At 39.2% G+C, this 23,369-nt stretch overlaps 1 protein-coding gene across 1 annotated transcript in view; it reads left to right on the forward strand.

Annotated features, from left to right (window-relative positions):
- Nucleotides 1-12,152, forward strand: part of LOC124625792 — a 57,819-nt gene extending 45,667 nt beyond the window's left edge. The window contains exon 3 of the mRNA XM_047149242.1: nucleotides 11,293-12,152. Coding sequence (XP_047005198.1) covers nucleotides 11,293-11,391 — 99 coding nt within the window. The 3' untranslated portion in view covers nucleotides 11,392-12,152. The remainder of the gene's footprint in view (nucleotides 1-11,292) is intronic.
- The last annotated feature ends 11,217 nt before the right edge of the window (nucleotides 12,153-23,369 follow it).

A 23,369-nucleotide genomic window follows, 5' to 3' on the forward strand; every position in this document is an offset into this window, starting at 1 on the left:
AACATGTCCTACCAACCGGTCCTTTCTTCTTGTCAAATTGTGCCACAAACTCCTCCTCTCCCCAATTCTATTCAGTACCTCCTCATTAGTTACATGATCTACCCCCATAATCTTAATCATTCTTCTGTAGCACCACATTTTGAAAGCTTCTATTCCCTACTTGTCCAAACTATTATGGCTACACTCCATACAAATACTTTCAGAAACGACTTCCTGACACTTAAATCTATACTCGATGTTAACAAATTTCTCTTCTTCAGAAACGCTTTCCTTGCCATTGCCAGTCTACATTTTATATCCTCTCTACTTCAACCATCATCAGTTATTTTGCTCCCAAAATAGCAAAACTCCTTTACTACTTTAAGTGTCACATTTCCTAATCTAATTCCCTCAGCATCACCTGACTTAATTCGACTACATTCCATTATCTTCGTTTTGCTTTTGTTGATGTTCATCTTATATCCTCTTTTCAAGACACTGGCCATTCCATTCAACTGCTCTTCCAAGTCATTTGCTGTCTCTGACAGAATTACAATGTCATCGGCGAACCTCAACATTTTTATTTATTCTCCATGGGTTTTAATACCTACTCAAATTTTTCTTTTGTTTCCTTTACTGCTTGCTCAATATACAGATTGAATAACATCGGGGAGATGCTACAACCATGTCTCACTCCCTTGCCAACAGCTGCTTCCCTTTCATGCTCCTTGACTCTTATAACTGTCATCTGGTTTCTGTACAAATTGTAAATGGCCTTTCGCTCCCTGTATTTTACCCATGCCACCTTTAGAATTTGAAAGAATTTGTCAAAAGCTTTCTCTACGTCTACAACTGCTAGAAACGTAGGTTTGCCTTTCCTTAATCTTTCTTCTAAAATAAATCGTAAGGTCAGTATTGCCTCATGTGTTCCCATATTTCTACGGAATCCAAACTGATCTTCCCCAAGGTCAACTTCTGCCAGTTTTTACATTCGTCTGTAAAGAATTCGCGTTAGTATTTTGCAGCTGTGGCTTATTAAACTGATAGTTCGGTAATTTTCACATCTGTCAACACCTGCTTTCTTTGGGATTGGAATTATTATATTCTTCTTGAAGTCTGAGGGTATTTCGCCTGTTTCATACATCTTGCTCACCAGATGGTAGAGTTTTGTCAGGACTGGCTCTCCCAAGGCCGTCAGTAGTTCTAATGGAATGTTGTCTATCCCGCGGCCTTGTTTCGACTCAGATCTTTCAGTGCTCTGTCAAACTCCTCATGCAGTATCATATCTCCCATTTCATCTTCATCTACATCCTCTTCCACTTCCATAATATTGTCCTCAAGTACATCACCCTTGTATAGACCCTACTCCTTCCACCTTTCTGCTTTCCCTTATTTGCTTAGAACTGGGTTTCCATCTGAGCTCTTGATATTCATACAAGTGGCTCTCTTTTCTTCAAATGTCTCTTTAATTTTCCTGTAGGAAGTATCTGTGTTGCCCTATTGAGATAAGCCTCTACATCCTTACATTTGTTCTCGAGCCATCCCTGCTTAGCCACTTTGCACTTCCTGGCGATCTCATTTTTGAGACGTTTGTATTCCTTTTTGCCTGCTTCATTTACTGCATTTTTATATTTTCTCCTTTCATCAGTTAAATTCAATATTTCTTCTGTTAACCAAGGATTTCTACTAGCCCTCGTCTTTTTACCTACTTGATCCTCTGCTGCCTTCACTACCTCATCCCTCAAAGCTACCCATTCTTCTTCTTCTGTATTTCTTTCTCCCCCCTTCTTTTCAATTGTTCACTTATGCTCTCCCTGAAACTCTGTACAAGCTCTGGTTTAGTCAGTTTATCCAGGTCCCATCTCCTTAAGTTCCCACCTTTCTGCAGTTTCTTCAGTTTTAATCTACACTTCATAACCAATAGATTGTGGTCAGAGTCCAAATCTGTCCCTGGAAAAGTCTTAAAAGTTAAAACCTGGTTCCTGAATCTCTGTCTTACCATTATATAATCTATCTGATACCGTCTAGTATCTCCCAAAGTCCTCAGGTCATCTTAGGAGGCAACCTGTATTGTGGTGAACTGGTGAATGCCACTCAGCAATGCGGGCCAGGCATGCAGGTCTTCAATGTTTTAAGTACCGCCCGACGGCAGAGAACCTCATCAGCATTTCGTGTTGCAAGAGCTGAAGCTCAGTGTGTAATTAAGAAGAGCAAGAAAGGTTCATGGCAAGTGTTCCTGGATTCCATCAACTGTTCCACTTTTTCTGCGACATTATGGGAAGCCATCAGTAGGATATCTGGAAAACACAGTCATGCCAGGATCTGGCATTTCATCACTAACATGTGACTATAGAGAGGGGGAAATCGGACTTCAGATCCAACAATTCTGAGACTTACAACTACCCTTCCTCCATGTGGGAGCTGGAATCGGCACTATATGTGACTTGTGATACTGCTCCCAGTCATGACCAAATCCAGTACTGCATGCTTCAACAGTTACCAGCAGCATCAAAGGAAATCTTCCTAGATTGTTTTAATCTTATATGGCACACAGGTAGCTTCCCAAACTCGTGGAGAGAGGCACTTTTGATACCTCTCCGCAAACTGGGAAAGGACTACACTTCTCCTAGTAGTTATCAGAATATCGCCTTAATGAGCTGTGTAGGAAAGACCCTGGGACGAATGGTTAACAGTCGTCTAGTCTGGTTATTAGAGACCGGGCAACTCGTTAGCCGCTCTTGCTGTGGGTTCCAAAGATTTCGGTTCACTGTCAACAGCCTGATCCTGCTGGAGGCAGCTATTCTGCAGGCTTTCCTACATAAGCATCACTGTGTTTGCATATTTTTCGGTTTCAGTAAGGCATACGATGCTACTTGGAGACGAAGTATTCTCGCACAACTGCATTTGGTCGCCACCTTCCCACCTTCATATGGTCTTTCCTGTCTCAGCGGTTTATAGAACCTGAGTTGATGACATGCTGTCAAATCATTTTGAACAGAAGGATGCTGCTCCTCAGGGCAGTGTTTTAAGTGTTACCCTCCTTGCCATGGCCATAAACAGTATCTTATCTACAGTAAGCAACCCTGTACGGTGCTCTTATTTGTAGATGATTTTGCTTTTTTTCTATTCCTCCTCCAGTGTTGCAACAGTGAGCTGTCAGTTGCAACTTACAGTGTGGGGGTTGCAGGAGTGGACTGCGAAGACAGGGTTTCGTTTATCTACAGGTGTGTGTGTGTGTGTGTGTGTGTTTTTGTTTTAATCATTTTTGTGGTATTTTTAATTTACCTGCTTTGCATATATGAGGGCACTGTTCTACATCTTAGAGACTGTGAGGTTTCTGGGCCTCATTTTTGACTCCAAATTGTCGTGATTGCCACTCGTGACCTGAAAGCTAGAACCCAGGAGGTTAAGTGCATTAGCCGCAACTCTTGGGGAGTGGCCACGACGCGTCTGCTCTAGTTTTATGGGGCTTTTGTGGTTTCGTGGCTTGACTATGGGTGCACGGTGTATGGATTGATGAGGCTTTCTTATTTGAAGGACATTGATGCTGCGCACTATGAGGGGAATTAGGCTGGCAATGGGTGCTTAATAGGACCAGCCCCATACACCCTGTCTCTCTGCCGAGGCTGGTGAACTGCCACTTGAAATTCGATGCCAAGTCCTCATGCTGCTTCAGATATGTAAACTTGTCACAGCTCCAAATTCACTCTCATACCGTACCATTGCCCATTCCCCTCTGGAATGCCTTTTCTCTCATTGTCCATGAGCAATAAGGCCATTTGGGATCTGCTTGTGCCATGTGCTGGAGTCACTTGGAGTGGAGCAAGAGCTTTAACAGTCTACCACTTCTTATCCGCTGTATGTTTCCCAGTGTAAGAATTGCGGTCATTGGTGCATCACCTCCATGCACTTAGAAACTACCAAGTTTTTAATAACAATCTAAGTAATTTGGTGGGGGTTCAGGATGTGTTTGCACACTGGTTAAATTTAGTGAACAGGTACTACTGAACACTACATTTGATGCTGAACTAGCTACAATCCAAGTGTCTACCTTGCTAATGAATTATGAAGTATGATAAAAAAATAATAGAATTTTTATAAAAATTTTGCAGGCTTTATACATTCAGATTTTTTCTTTCACATGTTCCTGATGTATGTTTGCATTTTCAGCGGTTGTGAATATTTAGTTTATTGTTGACAGTTGAAAAGGTCATATGCGTTTTTGAGTCCTCAGTGAATTTTTCCTTAAAAAAAAAGGTAAAATAAAAGAATATGTATTAAATTTTGCTTGAAAAATAAAGTGCAGCACCACATTTGAAATGTTGACTGTGGCATTTCACAAACCTGCTATGAGTAAGACAAGAGTTTAAAATTGCTTTAACTGTTTCAAGGAAGATTGAGAAGATAATGAAGATGATGACTGCTGTGGATGCCCTAGCACATTAATTACTGATGAAAATGTGGAAGAAGTAAGGAAAATTTTTCCAAAAAGTCACTGACTCACCAACAGAGAGGTTGCTGATGATGTGGGCATATACTTCAGCTGATGTCAAGCAATTTTTTAAGATGTTTTTGACATGAAATGTGTAGCAACAATGTTTGTTCCGAAATTGTTGAATTTTGACCAAAAACAATGATGTCTTTACATCACAGATTGAAATTGTTAATGATCCAGAACTTCTAACAGATGGTGAAACATGGGTATATGGGTATGACATTGAAACCAAGGCCCTATCATCCCAAATGAAACTGCCTGGAGAGCCAAGATAAAAAAAATAAAAGAAAATAAATTTAAAAAATATAAAAAAATTCATCACGTTCGATCACTATTTCCTACATTACAGTTGGATGGTTTCCTGTTGTATGGCCATACACTCAGTAAGGAATACTACCTGAAAGTTATGTGCCATTTGCATGAAGGGATTCAAGGAAAATAACCAGACCTATGGCATAACCACTCATGGAAATTGCATCATGATAATGCTCTCACTCACACCTCAATGCTTGTTCATGGTTTTTGGCAAATAACAAAACAGTTATTTTGCCTCAACCACCATATTCACTGGACATAGACCCCTGTGACTTCTATTCATGAGGCTGAAGAGAACCATGAAAGAATGGCATTTTGCTTTATTGATGAGATAAAATCAGAATCACTGAACATGTTGAACACCATAACAAAAACTGAGTTCCAGAAGTGTTTCGAAAAGGAAAAAAAAGCACTGGCGCAAGGTATTATATTTGAGGGGGATTAGTTTGAAGCTGATTAGATTGACATTGACAAAAAAATACAGATTCTGTAAGAAAAACAAATCCTCATTACTTTTTGACTGTACCTTGTGTAACCTATACCTCCTGTCAGGTAGAGATATTCCTATCAAGAGATGGAAGAGATATCACATCAATTACCCCTCCCATTTATCCTGTTGGTTGGATGCGATGCCTTAGACTTACTGTTGTGCAGTTCTAGGCTCGTATCTATAATGGCATGTCCATAATGTTTTGTGTGATTGTGACCATTACTTTATTGTTTTATCAGTACCACATTTGAGACCTAATGATGCTTTACCAAGGCAGGCCTGAGAAAAAGTCAGTTAGACAGCATACTCCTCTGAAGCCTGTATCAAAATATTCCAATAAAACGACATTAAGAGAGCACAAAAGGGATCACCTGCACGGTGCATAATGTGGTACCTTACCATTCTGGACCATCTGGTACTATGGTGGTATCAAGAGATAGTGAGATCATCAGAAGTGGACAAAGGGCATTACAGTGCGAAATAATCTTGATTTTAAGTAAAAGACTATGAGCAGAAATGTGTTACTTAATCAAACAGAAGTTGGATTATTGGGAATAGTATGTCGCTTAAATGAATGTACTTGCAACAGACACCCAGTTGTGAGCTGAACTGTGATATATCAGCTTTCCCAGCTGTAATACCTGGAGTTTTAGACTGAGGAGTACTTCATATTAATTCTTCTGACAAGGCAAAATAACTGGCAATGTACTTCACTGATATGCTTACTACAAACTTTTCTCTCACATATTTTAATCAACACTGAATTTTTTTAACATAGCATAGCATTCTATCTTTTAAAACCTGACAGATAGATACCTGCAATGTCCTTTTACAGACTGGGAAATTAACAGTGAACTAACACAATGTAAAGGTACCTTCCCAGTGCCAGATACCCTAATAGTGTTTAATGGGATTGGTCTGTCAGACTCTTTTTGTGCCTAGGAACAATAAATTTGCTTTCACGATTTCAGTGCAGATTTCAAAGGTCCGTACCCACAGCCCACCACCTTTTATTACTAGTCTTCTGTCAGGGAGGCCTTCATGCTTCGACATGACCATATAATCCAAGTTACAGGGGGGGGGGGGGGGGGGGGGGTCGGTAACTTTCCAACATCCATTAAAATTTTCTCACCCTATTGTTATTACAGAGTTTGAGTTGGCATCTCTCTTAGTGATCAACATATACAGGAAAACTGGGTTCTTAGAGTTTAAAAGGAAGAGACGGAATAGGTGTTGAAAGAGTTGAAATAAAGGGCAGAAAAGTAACATTATTTAACAGTAGCAAAACTTGATTGGCCAGTTCAATAAATGTGTTTGCTAGAAAATGGAGAGCTATAATCAAGTATAGGAAAATGCTGACAGCAGTTGAACTAAGTTAGTAATCTCAAAGATAAGTGAGGAGGAAAACAGAAGGAGAAGGAAGAGTTATACTGCTAGGTAAAAATTTTGGAGTGGTATTGGCCAGCAGCAATAGGAAAAATTAGGTTAGTAAACTAAATTGTTGTCTTCCATAAAAGTTGGGGCAGTGGGGACTTCGAAAATGGAATATAGTACTGAGTGGGACTCAGACAAGATTGATACAAATATTAAACAGACTAATTTGGCTCTTATGGAAGGTCTGTGATACAATGATTGGTAACTTGCTTAAAAAGCAAATGAGCACAGAGCTGAATGGGCGTCATAGGGCAGTACAAGATCTTGTGTTGATACTATCCTACTGGATGCTGTAAGAAAGCAGGATATACTTCTAATGACTGAAAACCTAATATCAGAGGATAAAGATTTGTCTCACTATTTGGATCAGGTGTATATCTTTTTAGGTTAAATTCAAAATTCAGAGAGGCAACTTTAAAGTAAATTAAACCGGGACTCTCATTTTATAGCATAAGCATAGAGGAAAGGGGAGTGAACTTGTATAATCATAATATTAAGCAGGAAAAAAGAAACACCATGTTCATTAAGTATACATTCCAAAGTACAGAAATCTAATTTTCTGTAGATCAGTATCTAGAAACATTAACTTGTGGGTTACTATTGTTGCCATGTTCAGGCCATTACTGAGAAAGTGAAAAACTTACATGGGAAGCCTTGTGAAAGCTGTATACACACATATCCACCTGCGCCAATGGATTAAAATAAACTTAATACAGAATACTGTTGAAAGATAAACAGAGAAAGTAATAATAAAAGAGGATAATAGTTGTAATAAAGAAAATTTATGAATGATAGTAGAAGTGTAGCAGTGACTTTCTTTTTCACATTTGTCCTTTAGGTAATAGGAGAGAGAAAAATGCTCTTAAGAAGTTGATAAGAGAAGCCAAAGTAACTTCAGTAAAATTGAAAGTCCATCTGAAATGTAGAGTATATTAATATCCATGTAGAATAAAGTTTGTATGAGGCACTGTAAAGCTGTTGCTTTGTAATGTGTAATGTTCTTTGTAATAAATGTAATATACCATATCATTAATTCGATATTTTTCAATAAATCAAAATATTTGGTTATCAAGCTTTTCTGTGGGAAGGGTGATTCCTAGACTTCAGTAACTAAGTCAAGTCTCTTTCCTTAGATTATATAAAAAATTTGAAATAGTAATGCATGCAAAAGTTTCAACTCACGGATGGAGAAATGACATGTTGAATCGGTTTCAATTTTTACTTCAAAAGTGATATTCTACTGAGACTGTTAGCTGTTCAGTCAGTGAGGGCTTACCAGGATTTCCCAATAATCACAATATATCTTTTGTTAATACAATACATTTGATTGTATTGTTAATGACATTTTGTTGTAGTTAAAGTTTTAAAGAATAAATAGTTTCTCATGTACCTAATTGGGTTAATAGAAAATTGAGAAAGTTCTGATATGCCATTGAAGTAATATGGAGGGATGACCCATCATCATCTGCATGGGGGAAAACTACAATAGGCTTAGGTTTAGATTATGATAATTTGCTGTTCTCAGTGCATCTGAATGATTTACCATTTTATTTTTTACGGGTATCAGAATTGGTTATTTCTTCAGGTGATAGAAGCATTATTTTGTGAAATTTATCAAGTCTTCTTGCCCAAATGATGATGTTTTAAACAGTAAAAAACTGACTTGTTAAATTTTGTACTCTAAATAATGTGATGGTTTTGCGTAACATAGTGTAAAATGAAAGTAATAGATAGGATAGAAACTTAAAAGTTCTAGTACGAGCATGTTGTTGAAAACATAACATGTTAAAGCCATGTAGTGACTGATTAAAGTATTTAGGTTTAGGTACTTTTATCATATCAATAATTGTAAACTTCAGGAATTTAATGTGTTTCGTGTATTATGTTCATTCATTGATCCCTTTTATGATAGTATTTTGGGGTAGCTTAGGGACAAAGTATGTAATACACTAAATATGTTGAATTAAGTGTAAGGTTCACAAATGAAAAGTCTCATATCTATACACTTATTTCTGATCTTGTCTGATTTTAGAACAGTAATTTGATGGTTTGCTAAAATTTATTCTTCTAGATACATACTCTACATTGATAATCTAGATATTATTGGTTTCTGAGAAAAATCTGTTTCTGTTTATCCAAATTGGGAATCAGTGAAACCAGCAGCCACTGTCTGTTCATTCTCGTTTTTTTGTATATTGACCAATAATGTTCTTACACTTTTAAAACACAGTGACTGCACAAAGCATGTACAGTTGTTCATATAAGAAGTAAAATATTTCTCTGTTAAAAAAAAAAAATTTTCATTGTACAGTAGTCTCCCATTAATCCGAACTAATTGGGACCGCACGTTGTTCGGATTCCAGATTTGTTCAGATTAGCCAGAATTACGGTGAAGAGTTTCCAAAATAAAGTATACCAAGCAGATAAGTAGGTACACCATTGTAACAAATGGGAACAAGTGTGGGAACAATGGCTCACTCACTCCCTGCCCTTTTTGTTGTGCTTTGTTGAAACCTTTGTAGTGTCTGAGATCAGTGCACTGCCAGTTGGCTCACAAAGCGCTTAGTTATGTGAGTTATCGATTGCTGGCACTCATAACACTTGTATTAATTCGGGTGTAGTGGTGTACATATTTTTGTCATGAGTAAACGTAAACATACACCGTTAACTTTCAAAGAAAAACTGATTGCTTTGAAGTGGATAGACAATGGTGAGTCCTGTGCAACATCTTCGGGAAAAACAGTCGAAATTTGGCAGACTTTTAAACAGTCCCGTTACTATAAAGTGGATGAAGCTCTTTACCTTTGGTTTGCGCTGGAAAGAGAAAGGGAAACTCCTTTGAGTGGCGCACTGGTTCAGGAGAAGGCTGTTTACCTGAACAAGTAAATGAATGGTGATGAGTCTTTTAGTGTGAGTAAGGGTTGGTTGGACAGATTCAAAAAACATCATGGAATCTGTCAGCTAACAATTACTGGAGAGAAGCTTTCTTCTGACTGTGATACAGCGAAGGAATACTTGCTAGAGTTCGAAAAAATAAGAGGGTGAAAGGATTCTCCCCAACAAATTTATAATGCTGACGAGACTGGCCTTAATTTTAGGGCGTGCCAACAAAAAGCCTGGCTTCAAAAGCAGAAGACCATGCTCCTGGTTTAAAATGTTCAAAGATCGTGTGACTTAATTAGCGTGCAGCAACACTGCTGATAATCACAAGCTGCCTTTAATGCTGATCAGCAAATCTGCTAGGCCCAGACTTTTTGAAGTCCCTGCCCGTATATGATCGCAATCAGAAAAAGCCTGGATGGATGGTAAGCTGTTCAAAGAATGGTTTCACGGCCAGTTTGTTCCCTCTGTTTGACGGTTTTGTAAGGAAAACCATTTGTCTCCCCGTGCAGTCCTTTTGATTGATAATGTGCCATCTCACCCCAGCACTGAGGAATTATGTGATGGAGAAATTGTGGCAAAGTTTTTGCTGTCGAATGTTGCACCACTTCAACAGCCGACGGACCAGGGCGTACTGCAAACATTAAAACTGAGGTACAGAAAATTTTTTTTTAAGAATGGTGATTGAAGATGATAGCATTCCTTTAGTGGACAAAATAAAAAAGACGAGTGTGAAGGATGTTGTTTATTGGGCCGCTGAGGCATGGCAGAATATTTCAGAAAATACTCTGAGAAAATCGTGGAGAAAACTGTGGACATCTCTTGAGTTTCAGGACTACCTAGTTGAAAATGAATAGGAAAATCTACTACAAATGAATACAAATAATCCCTGGATGTGAAGAAGCTAGTGAAGGAGACATAGATGAGTGGATAGCAGCAGATGGGCATGTGTGGAGAGCCTTACTGATGCTGATTTAGTTGCTGTTGTGACTCAGACCAGGAAGATACGGACCGCTGTGACAGAATTGACAATGAGCCTGAAAGTGACAAAGGAGATCTGGTGCCGCACAGTGACGCAGCAGAAGCCCTTGACCTCGCGCTACGTTATGTGGAGCAACAACCCACTGCTACACCTGCTGATTTGATTTTTATGAGACGATGGCACAACTATACATCATGTAACACTGTCTTCATTATGCCAGAAAACAATGATTGAGTTTTTGTCATCTAAAAAGTAGGGATAAAATGTCTATTGTATTTTAGTAAGTTTAACATCTTTCCTTTCATTGTTATGCATTGTTTAAACCTGTTCTCTTTCCAATTTTTCTAATACATGTGTTCTGTACTGTGCAAATTAAAATAGTGTGTATGTACAGCAGTTTACCGCACAGTTTTCCATACTTGGACAAAAATTTTTCATGTTCGGATTAACCGAACGTTTGGATTACTGGGGTTCGGACTAGCGTTACTCTCCTGTAATTGCAGCAAAAATGGTGAAAGTGTATTACTGTTCTCCTCCCTTATAAATTATGATGAAAGTAATAGTGTTTGGTAGTGTTAATGCATGTGCTATATTGACAAGTCAGAATTTCCACTACTCACTATTTCCAGGCTCTACCAAAGTGCAAATTTATTGTGAAACTGAACTACTGTTTGTTGCCAATTCATCAAGCTTAGGATCGCTTGTTACTGTTTGCAGGTGAAACCTCGTACTCTGTCAAGAGAATGTGTGTTGGTGTTAACCAGAGAAGCTGCCCATCAGGACACTCCACCTGTTGGGGACACAGCAGCCCAGTAGTTGCTTCTTTCCAGTCATTTTTTTTACTATATTTATTTTATATGCGACAGCAATAGTGTTATAAAATAAACTGAACTCTGAAGGTGATATTGAGTGTGAATTGTGTACATACAACTTTTATTCTGAGACTGTGCTGTTTATTCTCTAAGTGTTATTTTTATTTAAAATATTTAACTTTGTATAAAGGATATAATCATAATTTTTTTTTAAATACAGACATATGCTGTGATCAGTGATGATATGTGAAACAACTTTTTACAATGAAACATTTGCACTGACAAAGACATTGTAACAATTGATTTTTTTCTTTGATTCATGCATTAGGTATATAACAGACCAAATATTTTTTTTCCCTGACTGCTTTGTGTGTGTGTGTGTGTGTGTGTGTGTGTGTGTGTGTGTTCATGCTGTAACTTTTCTTGGAAATGTTAACTTCAGCTATGATCAATGCTGCTTTGTCACAAGTCACATGAAAGTGAATAAATCTTAAAATGTAACTTTTTTTAGTTCTGATTATGTTGTAGGTTTTGTATTATATGTGTAAAGAAACCAAATAAGTTCTTTTCTGAATGCTTTAATGTAGAGGCTGTGTGCATTTGTGAGAATGACGATGAATGGTTTGTTCAGTCCTATAGTGTACAATTGTATACAGCATGTTTCATATTGGACAAAACTGTGTGTTTATATTGACCAAAAAAAGTAAAAAGTATCATTTAATCATCTGAAAGGACTCTGTAATAAACTCATTAAAAGTGAAATTATATTCTCTCCATTTCTTATATGTAAGTAAATCAAAATTCATTGACATTCTTCAGTTATAGAAATAAGATAATTAATTTTTGTTTATAGCAATATTATACAAAGTTTGTAAAGTCATAATTTTATGTGTGAAGTAATGACTCGAAACAGAGGGGATATATTTTATATTCATAATTTCTTAACAATGAATGTCTTTGAATTACGATTGTAGAAGTGCATACCATTTCCAATTGATTTATCGCTGCATCAATATCATTCACCTGGAATGAAAACTTATCCTGCATAGCAACTGTCAGCCAGTAGCACTTGGCAGGATACATTACTTTCTAGTCATACAGGAGGATGTTTGTTATTGCTGCAGACTGAGTAGAATGATAGTTAAATTTTCAAAAACTTGTTTAACTCTCTATGTTCAGGAGCATCCTCAATGTTTTTGAATGTTGTGTTTATAAGAGATATTATTTTTTATCGTTAAGTCACCTCATCAGCACTGTGACTGGGGGAGTGGACGCACTGACTTCATAGGACAGTTTGTCGCATGTGAAATCTGAAGCTGCAATGCTCAGCTGATTCTGTTCTCCCAATATGTACATTAATTAAAATTGAGCATGTAAACAGTGCTATTAACTGTTGTTTGAAGAAGACATGACATTGAAACCAACAGGAAATTCTCACATCCATACCACAAAGCACCATCTCAAATGTTTCCTCACATTATAAAATATTATAACATGCTTATATATTACTTTTTTTCTAGTACCATTACCTTTCTTCTTTAAAGTGTTCCACAATGCTGAAAGAGATGGGTGAATAGATCTCAGTGTGATTAATGACTGTATATTACTACAGTTCTATTTTTTAAAATCTTTTCCTCCTTTCGTCTTTGGCTTACATTGTTTGCAATATGATCAGTATAATTGTTGGTCATCAAAATAACACAAGATGCTCCTCCTATCAGCTTCGGATAGAACTAGTTCATTCATTTGGCATGGTAATTTTCCTAACATTCCCTCATGTCTCTTCTGGGTAGCAAGTACAGGACAATTGTTTTTACGGAGCTGAATGATTAGAGAAATTTGTTATTATCTTTATTGTGGTACTTGTAGAGTGTGTATCTACAAGGTGGTATTTGAATGACATCCTCTTATGCTATTATTTGAAAGTAAATGTTGAAAGTATCTCAGCAATCCTTAATCAGTATTTCAGTGAAAGTTTTTTATAGCAAAGGATTGTGATATATTGTTTCTTTGTTTACTCTTGTAAATAGCTCACTACCTGCTTTCACGGCATTCTCTTATAATGCCATGCTATATCTGTTTCCTTAGTACTTTACGTCATGGATAGTTGCAGTTAATTCTAATTTTATGTTTGGTCTATTTAAGGGAAGTGATAAGAAGTTAAGCGTTTAAATCCTGCTTGCACAGAGTAAGATTATGCAATGTGGAAGGTACACATAACTACAGGATTTACCTTTAAAAAACTTGTACAGTTATATGAAAGGAAATTGGAAATCAAAAAACTAGATCAAGACTATGAACTTTTCTGTAGAGCTTATCAAAATCATTCTCCAGTCTGAAAATTCCAATATATAGATCGTGCTGTTCTCATTCAGCCATGTGCAGCATGGGTGCCCATGAGTGCCTGTGCGTTGCTCATCAAGCAGGTGCACATAGGGTAGTTTGCCCACCAGGTGACCCAATTGCATGGTATTGTAGTGCCTTTTCTGTCATCTGCATGATCATTTGTCCACTGGTGCCCGAAGGTGCTCAATGGAGGCATACGTTTGTATATGGCTCAGATTCCTGACTGTCTGTGCATGAGCTGTTTGTCCACGCGTGCCTGCAGACGCTCCCTCAAGTTGGAACAAGTGGATGTAATGACCTAGTTTCTTTTGTTAGGTGTCCATAAATGTGAAGTATGCAAAAGGTGACTGGTACAACAGGAATCACAGAAGATATTTTTAAAGTTCACATTAGAGAATTTGTATATGTTCATTCAGACATTTTAGGATAAACGTGGTTAAAAAAATTGTGCCTTGAAAATTTGGAAATAAATCACTTTTCTTTGGGCAAAAGGTTATAAGCCCACAAATAGGAAAAATGCATATGAATTTCTTAGATATAACAGTGACAGCATTATTTGAGCAAAGTGGTATAAGAATACTATGAATCCTTAGAAATGAAAGTAGCTTGCAGGGCATATTGCCAAATGCTTACCAGAACCTTCAGTGTACGATGTATCGGGTGAGTGATCTATGCTGTTATACACAGAAACAGAGGGGCATTCCCAGGATAGTCTACTGTGGAAAGCTGCATGAACCTGATCTCTGAAGACATCATACCTTTCCATCGGCAAGGTACTTGAATAAAAGTGATGGAGAGTAAATGTAACATCTGTGCAATATTATATTTCCATGTTATCCATAGTGACACATTCCCAATTTGAGTATGGAAATGGAAACTTCTACACAACAAAGCAGTTAGTTTGTAGTTCAAATCAGAAAATAAATCCTAAGTTCTAAATTTATTTTCTAATTTGAACTACAAAATAAATCCTAAGTTCTAAATCCCCCCCATGAACCATGGACCTTGCCGTTGGTGGGGAGGCTTGCGTGCCTCAGCGATACAGATAGCCGTACCGTAGGTACAACCACAACGGAGGGGTATCTGTTGAGAGGCCAGACAAACGTGTGGTTCCTGAAGAGGGGCAGCAGCTTTTTCAGTAGTTGCAAGGGCAACAGTCTGGATGATTTACTGATCTGGCCTTGTAACAATAACCAAAACGGCCTTGCTGTGCTGGTTCTGCGAACGGCTGAAAGCAAGGGGATACTAAGGCCATAATTTTTCCCGAGGGCATTCAGCTTTACTGTATGATTAAATGATGATGGCGTCCTCTTGGGTAAAATATTCCGGAGGTAAAGTAGTCCTCCATTCGGATCTCCGGGCGGGGACTACTCAAGAGGATGTCGTTATCAGGAGAAAGGAAACTGGCGTTCTGCGGATCGGAGCGTGGAATGTCAGATCCCTTAATCGGGCAGGTAGGTTAGAAAATTTAAAAAGGGAAATGGATAGGTTAAAGTTAGATATAGTGGGAATTAGTAAAGTTCGGTGGCAGGAGGAACAAGACTTCTGGTCAAGTGACAACAGGGTTATAAACACAAAATCAAATAGGGGTAATGCAGGAGTAGGTTTAATAATGAATAGGAAAATAGGAATGCAGGTAAGCTACTACAAACAGCATAGTGAACGCATTATTGTGGCCAAGATAGATGCAAAGCCCACACCTACTACAGTAGTACAAGTTTATATGCCAACTAGCTCTGCAGATGACGAAGAAATTGAAGAAATGTATGATGAAATAAAAGAAATTATTCAGATAGTGAAGGGAGATGAAAATTTAATAGTCATGGGTGACTCGAATTCGAGTGTAGGAAAAGGGAGAGAAGGAAACGTAGTAGGTGGATATGGATTGGGGCTAAGAAATGAAAGAGGAAGCCGCCTGGTAGAATTTTGCACAGAGCACAACTTAATCATAGCTAACACTTGTTTTAAGAATCATGAAAGAAGGTTGTATACATGGAAGAACCCTGGAGATACTAAAAGGTATCAGATAGATTATATAATGGTAAGACAGAGATTTAGGAACCAGGTTTTAAATTGTAAGACATTTCCAGGGGCAGATGTGGACTCTGACCACAATCTGTAAGTAGATTAAAACTGAAGAAACTGCAAAAAGGTGGGAATTTAAGGAGATTGGACCTGGATAAACTGAAAGAACCAGAGGTTGTACGGAGTTTCAGGTAGAGCATAAGTGAACAATTGACAGGAATGGGGGAAAGAAATACAGTAGAAGAAGAATGGGTAGCTTTGAGGGATGAAGTAGCGAAGGCAGCAGAGGATCAAGTAGGTAAAAAGACGAGGGCTAGTAGAAATCCTTTGGTAACAGAAGACATATTGAATTTAATTGATGAAAGGAGAAAATATAAAAATGCAATAAATGAAGCAGGCAAAAAGGAATACAAACGTCTCAAAAATGAGATCGACAGGTAGTGCAAAATGGCTAAGCAGGGATGGCTAGAGGACAAATGTAAGGATGTAGAGGCTTATCTCACTAGGGGTCAGATAGATACTGCCTCCAGGAAAATTAGAGAGACCTTTGGAGATAGGAGAACCACTTGTATGAACATAAAGAGCTCAGATGGAAACCCAGTTCTAAGCAAAGAAGGGAAAGCAGAAAGATGGAAGGAGTATATAGAGGGTCTATACAAGGGCGATGTACTTGAGGACAATATTATGGAAATGGAAGAGGATGTAGATGAAGATGAAATGGGAGATACGATACTGCGTGAAGAGTTTGACAGAGCACTGAAAGACCTGAGTCGAAACGAGGCCCCCGGAGTAGACAACATTACATTGGAACTACTGACGGCCTTGGGAGAGCCAGTCCTGACAAAACTCTACCATCTGGTGGCAAGATGTATGAAACAGGCGAAATACCCTCAGACTTCAAGAAGAATATAATAATTCCAATCCCAAAGAAAGCAGGTGTTGACAGATGTGAAAATTACCGAATTATCAGTTTAATAAGCCACAGCTGCAAAATACTAACACGAATTCTTTATAGACGAATGGAAAAACTAGTAGAAGCCGACCTCGGGGAAGATCAGTTTGAATCCCGTAAAAATACTGGAACACGTGAGGCAATACTGACCGTACAACTTATCTTAGAAGAAAGATTAAGGAAAGGCAAACCTACGTTTCTAGCATTTATAGACTTAGAGAAAGCTTTTGACGATGTTGACTGGAATACTCTCAAATTCTGAAGGTGGCAGGGGTAAAATACAGGGAGCGAAAGGCTATTTACAACTTATACAGAAAAGAGATGGCAGTTATGAGAGTCGAGGGACATGAAAGGGAAGCAGTGGTTGGGAAGGGAGTAAGACAGGGTTGTAGCCTCTCCCCGATGTTATTCAATCTGTATATTGAGCAAGCAGTAAAGGAAACAAAAGAAAAATTCGGAGTAGGTATTAAAATCCATGGAGAAGAAATAAAAACTTTGAGGTTCGCCGATGACATTGTAATTCTGTCAGAGACAGCAAAGGACTTGGAAGAGCAGTTGAATGGAATGGACAGTGTCTTGAGAGGAGTATATAAGATGAACATCAACAAAATCAAAACGAGGATAATGGAATGTAGCCGAATTAAGTCGGGTGATGCTGAGGGAATTAGATTAGGAAATGAGACACTTAAAGTAGTAAAGGAGTTTTGCTATTTGGGGAGCAAAATAACTGATGATGGTCGAAGTAGAGAGGATATAAAATGTAGACTGGCAATGGCAAGGAAAGCGTTTCTGAAGAAGAGAAATTTGTTAACATCGAGTATAGATTTAAGTGTCAGGAAGTCGTTTCTGAAAGTATTTGTATGGAGTGTAGCCATGTATGGAAGTGAAACATGGACGATAAATAGTTTAGACGAGAAGAGAATAGAAGCTTTCGAAATGTGGTGCTACAGAAGAATGCTGAAGATTAGATGGGTAGATCACATAACTAATGAGGTAGTATTGAATAGGATTGGGGAGAAGAGAAGTTTGTGGCACAACTTGACCAGAAGAAGGGATCGGTTGGTAGGACATGTTCTGAGGCATCAAGGGATCACCAGTTTAGTATTGGAGGGCAGCGTGGAGGGTAAAAATCGTACAGGGAGACCAAGAGATGAATACACTACGCAGATTCAGATGGATGTAGGCTGCAGCAGGTACTGGGAGATGAAGAAGCTTGCACAGGATAGAGTAGCATGGAGAGCTGCATCAAACCAGTCTCAGGACTGAGGACCACAACAACAAGAAGTTCTAAATGTTGTAATTGTTCCTAAAAACTCTGTATTTGATTTCTGTGACACTAAATCATATTTACCTACGCGTCTACGGCACCAGCAACAGGAATTATTATGGAACTTCCTTGCAGATTAAAACTGTGTGCCGGACCGAGACTCAAACTCGGGACCTTTGCCTTTCATGGGCAAGTGCTCTACCAACTGAGCTACCCAAGCACAACTCACGCCCCGTCCCCACAGCTTTACTTTTGCCAGTACCTCGTCTCCTACATTCCAAACTTTACAGACTCTCTCCTGTGAACCATGCAGAACTAGCACTCCTGAAAGAAAGGGTATTGTGGGTACGTGGCTTAGCCACAGCCTTGGGAATGTTTCCAGAATGAGATTTTCACTCTGCAGCGGAGTGTGCGCTGATATGAAACTTCCTGCGTGGTTCAGTTGGTAGAGCACTTGCCCGCGAAAGGCAAAGGTCCCGAGTTCGAGTCTCGATCCGGCACACAGTTTTAATCTGCCAGAAAGTTTCATATCAGTGCACACTCTGCTGCAGAGTGAAACTCTCATTCTGGGGGAATTATTGTAATTCTGTCACCAAGTAGTTGCTAATATCTCAGTTTAATGTCTGTGTGATATGACTGTGTCATTTAGCACTACGTGGATGAAAACAGAATTGAATATCTTAAAAGTTCCTGAAACTATCTGATGTTCCCACCTAAGGTAATAATTTACATATGAAAATCATGGACCAATTCAGGAGCTCCGTAATGCTATTCATAGAAGGTGCAGTTGTATATAGGGGAAACTGCAATGCCAGAAACGTTTAATGAAATGCTGGAGTTTATACTTGTCCAAGGATTGGCAATTGACATTCAACATGGCATAACATAATGTCTATAAATTGCAGGAGAGACCCATCACACCGAGCGAGGTGGCGCAGTGGTTAGCACACTGGACTCGCATTCGGGAGGACGACGGTTCAATCCCGTCTCCAGCCATCCTGATTTAGGTTTTCCGTGATTTCCCTAAATCGTTTCAGGCAAATGCCGGGATGGTTCCTTTGAAAGGGCACGGCCGATTTCCTTCCCCATCCTTCCCTAACCCGAGCTTGCGCTCTGTCTCTAATGACCTCGTTGTCGACGGGACGTTAACCACTAACCTCCTCCTCCTCCTTCGCACATCACACACTAGACCCATCATAGTTTGATTAAACCAGCTGATGATTCACTGACACCGGTGAAGTATACCGGTGATTGGCAACACTGTGTGTGTGAGATCTTTGTGAATTCTGGTCTTGTAAGTAAGAGATTAGAAGCTACTTACAAATGTTTCTTGTTATAAATATAATCATGGTAGTGTGTTTGTGTTGTGTGAAATAAGGTAAAAATGGTGTGTGTAAAAAGTGTATTTTTCTTATTGCACCTACAGTTATAAATCTGTAATTAATTTTACTGATAAAAAATCTACTCACCAAGTGGTGGCAGAACACACACATAAAAGAAGGTTTTCATTAGGCAACCTTTTGGAGACAGTTGCTCCTTCTTCTGGAAAAATAGTTGAAGGGGAAGGAAGAGGAATGAAGAAAAAGGACTGGAGAGGTTTAGGAAAATGGGTACACTCGGAACCCTGGGTCAGGGAACCATTAATGTATGGGATGGTACGTGGAGTAAAAATCAGGACAGGAAAAGAGGAGTTCTGCTGCTAGGTAGCAGTTGTGAGAGGGGTGTAGTCCAGCAGCTACAGTAAAAATTAGATTCAGGATACTGGGTCAGATTTTGTGAAACAAAGTGCCAGTTTCAGCCAGGTCATAGAAAACAGGAAAATTTGCAATCCCCCAAGGGGGTGATTATGTGCCTGGCTACCCTGGGATCTCAGCCTTTGCACCATTACTCCCTTTCTGTGCTGCAAACTTCCATTATGTCTTCCCCCTTTACCTCTCCATTGGATGGTTTCGTTGTGCAGACCCTGCTTGGAGCTGGTTTATGATTTGGGGCTCGAAACGGGACTACCTTCCCATTCTTATCTGAATTCCTCATGCCAACATTTTCTGAAGAGGTCAATTTAGCTCGAATTTTTAACTCTGCGGACCTTATACTGTTACGTCTATACCCTGATCCAGTAGTAAACTACTCTTTAAAAATTATTGCTAGTGAGTTTACTATCTCAGACTAAATTTTCCATTAACATGCTACCCAGTTCATATTAGCAACTATAGAGTGAGTAAGCCATTTCTTAATAACCCAACTTTGAAATTTTGTGATATGAACTGTGCAGTCATGTTGCACCACATATTCTTGAAAATTTACTTCTCCCCTATTTCTAAAAAGCTATGATGATTATCATTCATTATGATTATTTAAAGTGATAGCTCTACTTGAGAGCAAACCAAAGAACTGTCAGCAAAATTTTATTCAAAGTGATTTGTTTATAATTAACTAAAATGCAATTTAAATTATTGTACTGTAAAATTCATTGGAATTGTATATGAAATTAAGCAAACTTTTCCAAAATGAATATCAGAAGAAGTGGGGCAATATGTGGCCAATTTTTTGTAACAAAAATTATCCAATGGCTTTTAATTGTTACTTGTAAATATTGCATTTAACAATGTATTCGATTGTTTAGTTTTACATAAAAGGAAGTGGCACAAATGAACCACGATGTCAGTCTGTGCTATTGTCGTTCGGAGGCTATCAGATGGCAAATTTATATTCCACCAATGTACATGATAACCAGTCACAGTATAAGAAAAGAAAAGTATTATACTTGGCATTTTATTTAAAAGTTGTACAACAGCGATGCTGAATTCTGAGACTGTGAAGCAACAACCCCCAGGGATATCAAAGCTAAGTTGTTGTGTGAATTTTCATTAACTGTGGTTGAGTCCAATTATAGACTGTACTAGAGAAACTGTATTTTTTCTCGCTCAACGTCAGTGATAATTAAAATGCTACCCTCCTCTCACATATTTAAGTGTGGCATTTTATATCAGAGTTTTCATTTCTGATGTTTTCAACTTTTCATTAAATAAACATGTGGTTCCCATTGTTGGATTTGACCCGCTACCAATTTTCAAAATTATCTAGAAGTGCAGATCATGCAGGGAAGGTCACCCAATGCGGTGTATGCTCCACCTTTGTGCCTTTCCATCTTTGCACCCTTCCCTTTACTGAGGTGATGCGCTCAAAACCCAACACAGTAGCCATCCTGTTGGAGAGGAGGGGAAGTTGCTGTGCTGTGCTGTAGTAGCCCCCTGACCATGCATGGATCACACTCTTTGAATGCAAAGGGATATGACCGTAAAGTGTTCCCTTCCTTGGCTATGCCATGGGAGGAGCGTTGGCCAGGCAGCAAGCAGGGAAATACTCCTTCCCAATACTTAGTTTGGACAAGGACTGATCCCTTCTTGGCCATGAAGCCTTTATTCTTTGCAGAAACTGTAGAGGACAAGACTGGGGAACCTGCAGCAATCTCCAATATGAGGGATGTATCAATTTCAATCAAAACAGCATCCTTTGCCCAGTCATGGCACTGCTTGCTTGTAACAAATTGAATGGTATACTGGTGACAGTCACTCCCCATATCATTTTTTGCAGAGATCTGTTCTTACAATCTGTTGGTGAGCTAAGTGCCAACTTGGAGCAATGGGGTGTTCACTTTGTCTGTCATATACATAGAGGGCCAAAGGACAATAGTGTTGCTACCGGTGTCTTAATTTTGGCCTTTGGGGGTGATTCATTGTCTGAAAAGGTCGAGGTGATGCAGTATGAAACTGTACACTGTTTTCCAGAGAAAGAAGAAGATAAAACCTACCATCTCTGGACAGATTAACTTACCAGGAGGCCAAGAAGTAGTTAGAGTAGTTGCACCCAGCATTTACAGCATTGTCTGATGCTATAGCTGTGATGACATTGCTGCCTTTGGCAACGGTTTTCGGGCCTTTTACCCCTCCTACAGTAGGCCCTCAAGGCCGCTCAAATAGGCCTCCCGCCCCCCCCCCCCCCCCCCCCCCCAATGGTTGGGGACTCCCCTCTTGCTGCTTCCTTGCACCTATTTGGGGATCGATCACTTCCCACCCACCAGACACATTGGACTCCACCTCTAAGCTCTAAGACGGAGACAAATCACTTTCCTATGGCTTGTCATGCCAGGAGTGGGGTCCATCGGGGCACTTCCTTCCAAGGCTTACACCTGTCTACAAACGCACACCGGCCAGTGGCCGAAGGTGCCACAGGCTGCTGGCTGTAGGGCTTCACTATCATCATCTTTACCTGAAACTGATTCAGAGAAGCCCTTGCAATCACTGAAATCCTCCAAGAAGAAAAACATTCTCGTGGCCCCTACGCCACCAGATCCTACATGTTCCACCCCTGTGGCCGAGACGGAAGTTGCGGTGGCCTCTGGGGCCCCAATTCACACCACGCAACAGAACTCGGAACCTATGTATATTGATGCCATAACCCCTCAACCAGGGACAGCAGGTTGCGGTGGGTTGGGGTCAGTTCATACCTTGTACTGCTCTTATTAAATGTCCACCTACCTCAGTATGGCTTCTGCTCGACGTCTCTTCACTCTGCAATCATAGGTACTTACTAGACGGTGAAAAAGCAGCATTGAAGAAAACGTCACCTAATACCTACCCAGTGGAGTCCGCGTGACTCTATTGGTGGAAACAGTTCCTGAAAGTTCTTAATTATTAAGATTTCAGGTGGTACAATGGTGTATTTTTGACTGAAATAACTGTCCTAAAATTTCAAGACGAGTAATGTTTATTGCTTAATAACGTACGTTTATGGCTATCAAGTCCACATTTGGTGAGGTACAATTTTATCATTCTCAGTTCCCAGTCAAACAACAGATTTCACACGCAAAGCAGCCAGAAATCTACACAAGTCTGACCTGTTCATGTTTGCGATCTCTGTCACCACTATTTGCGAGTTCTACATTAGGTCTCATTCAGTGGTCTTACATAAAAGATGTGCTCGCCAGATACTCCATAAATGAATACAGAATATGCCATGCGGAATTTTCACTGAGGTCGAAAGTTCACACGCTAGTAACTTTCCAACAAAGCAATCTATAAACTTCAAACTTTCATCAAAATGTTTGTAACTGCGGCAGCTTTAGTCATGACTCGTACTAAATGTGAGAACTCAATATTTCTTCATTTTACACACAATGAGCACCGGGACATTTCGCGTCCAATAGCTGATGATCGACTTTCTCGGTGCTACTCCACTCTCTTCATATCTAACTATGTGGGAACATCTTAATTCTGATTGGCTGATAAGTCTGACTGACCAATCAGAATGATCCTTCTAGATCATTCTCGTGGCAAAACTTGCCTTAGCCAGTCACTAAACAGAAAGTCATTGACGCCATTCCAAATGCAAA

The sequence above is a fragment of the Schistocerca americana genome, chromosome 1, assembly GCF_021461395.2.
Source record: "Schistocerca americana isolate TAMUIC-IGC-003095 chromosome 1, iqSchAmer2.1, whole genome shotgun sequence".
Classification (NCBI taxonomy): Eukaryota; Metazoa; Arthropoda; class Insecta; order Orthoptera; family Acrididae; genus Schistocerca; species Schistocerca americana.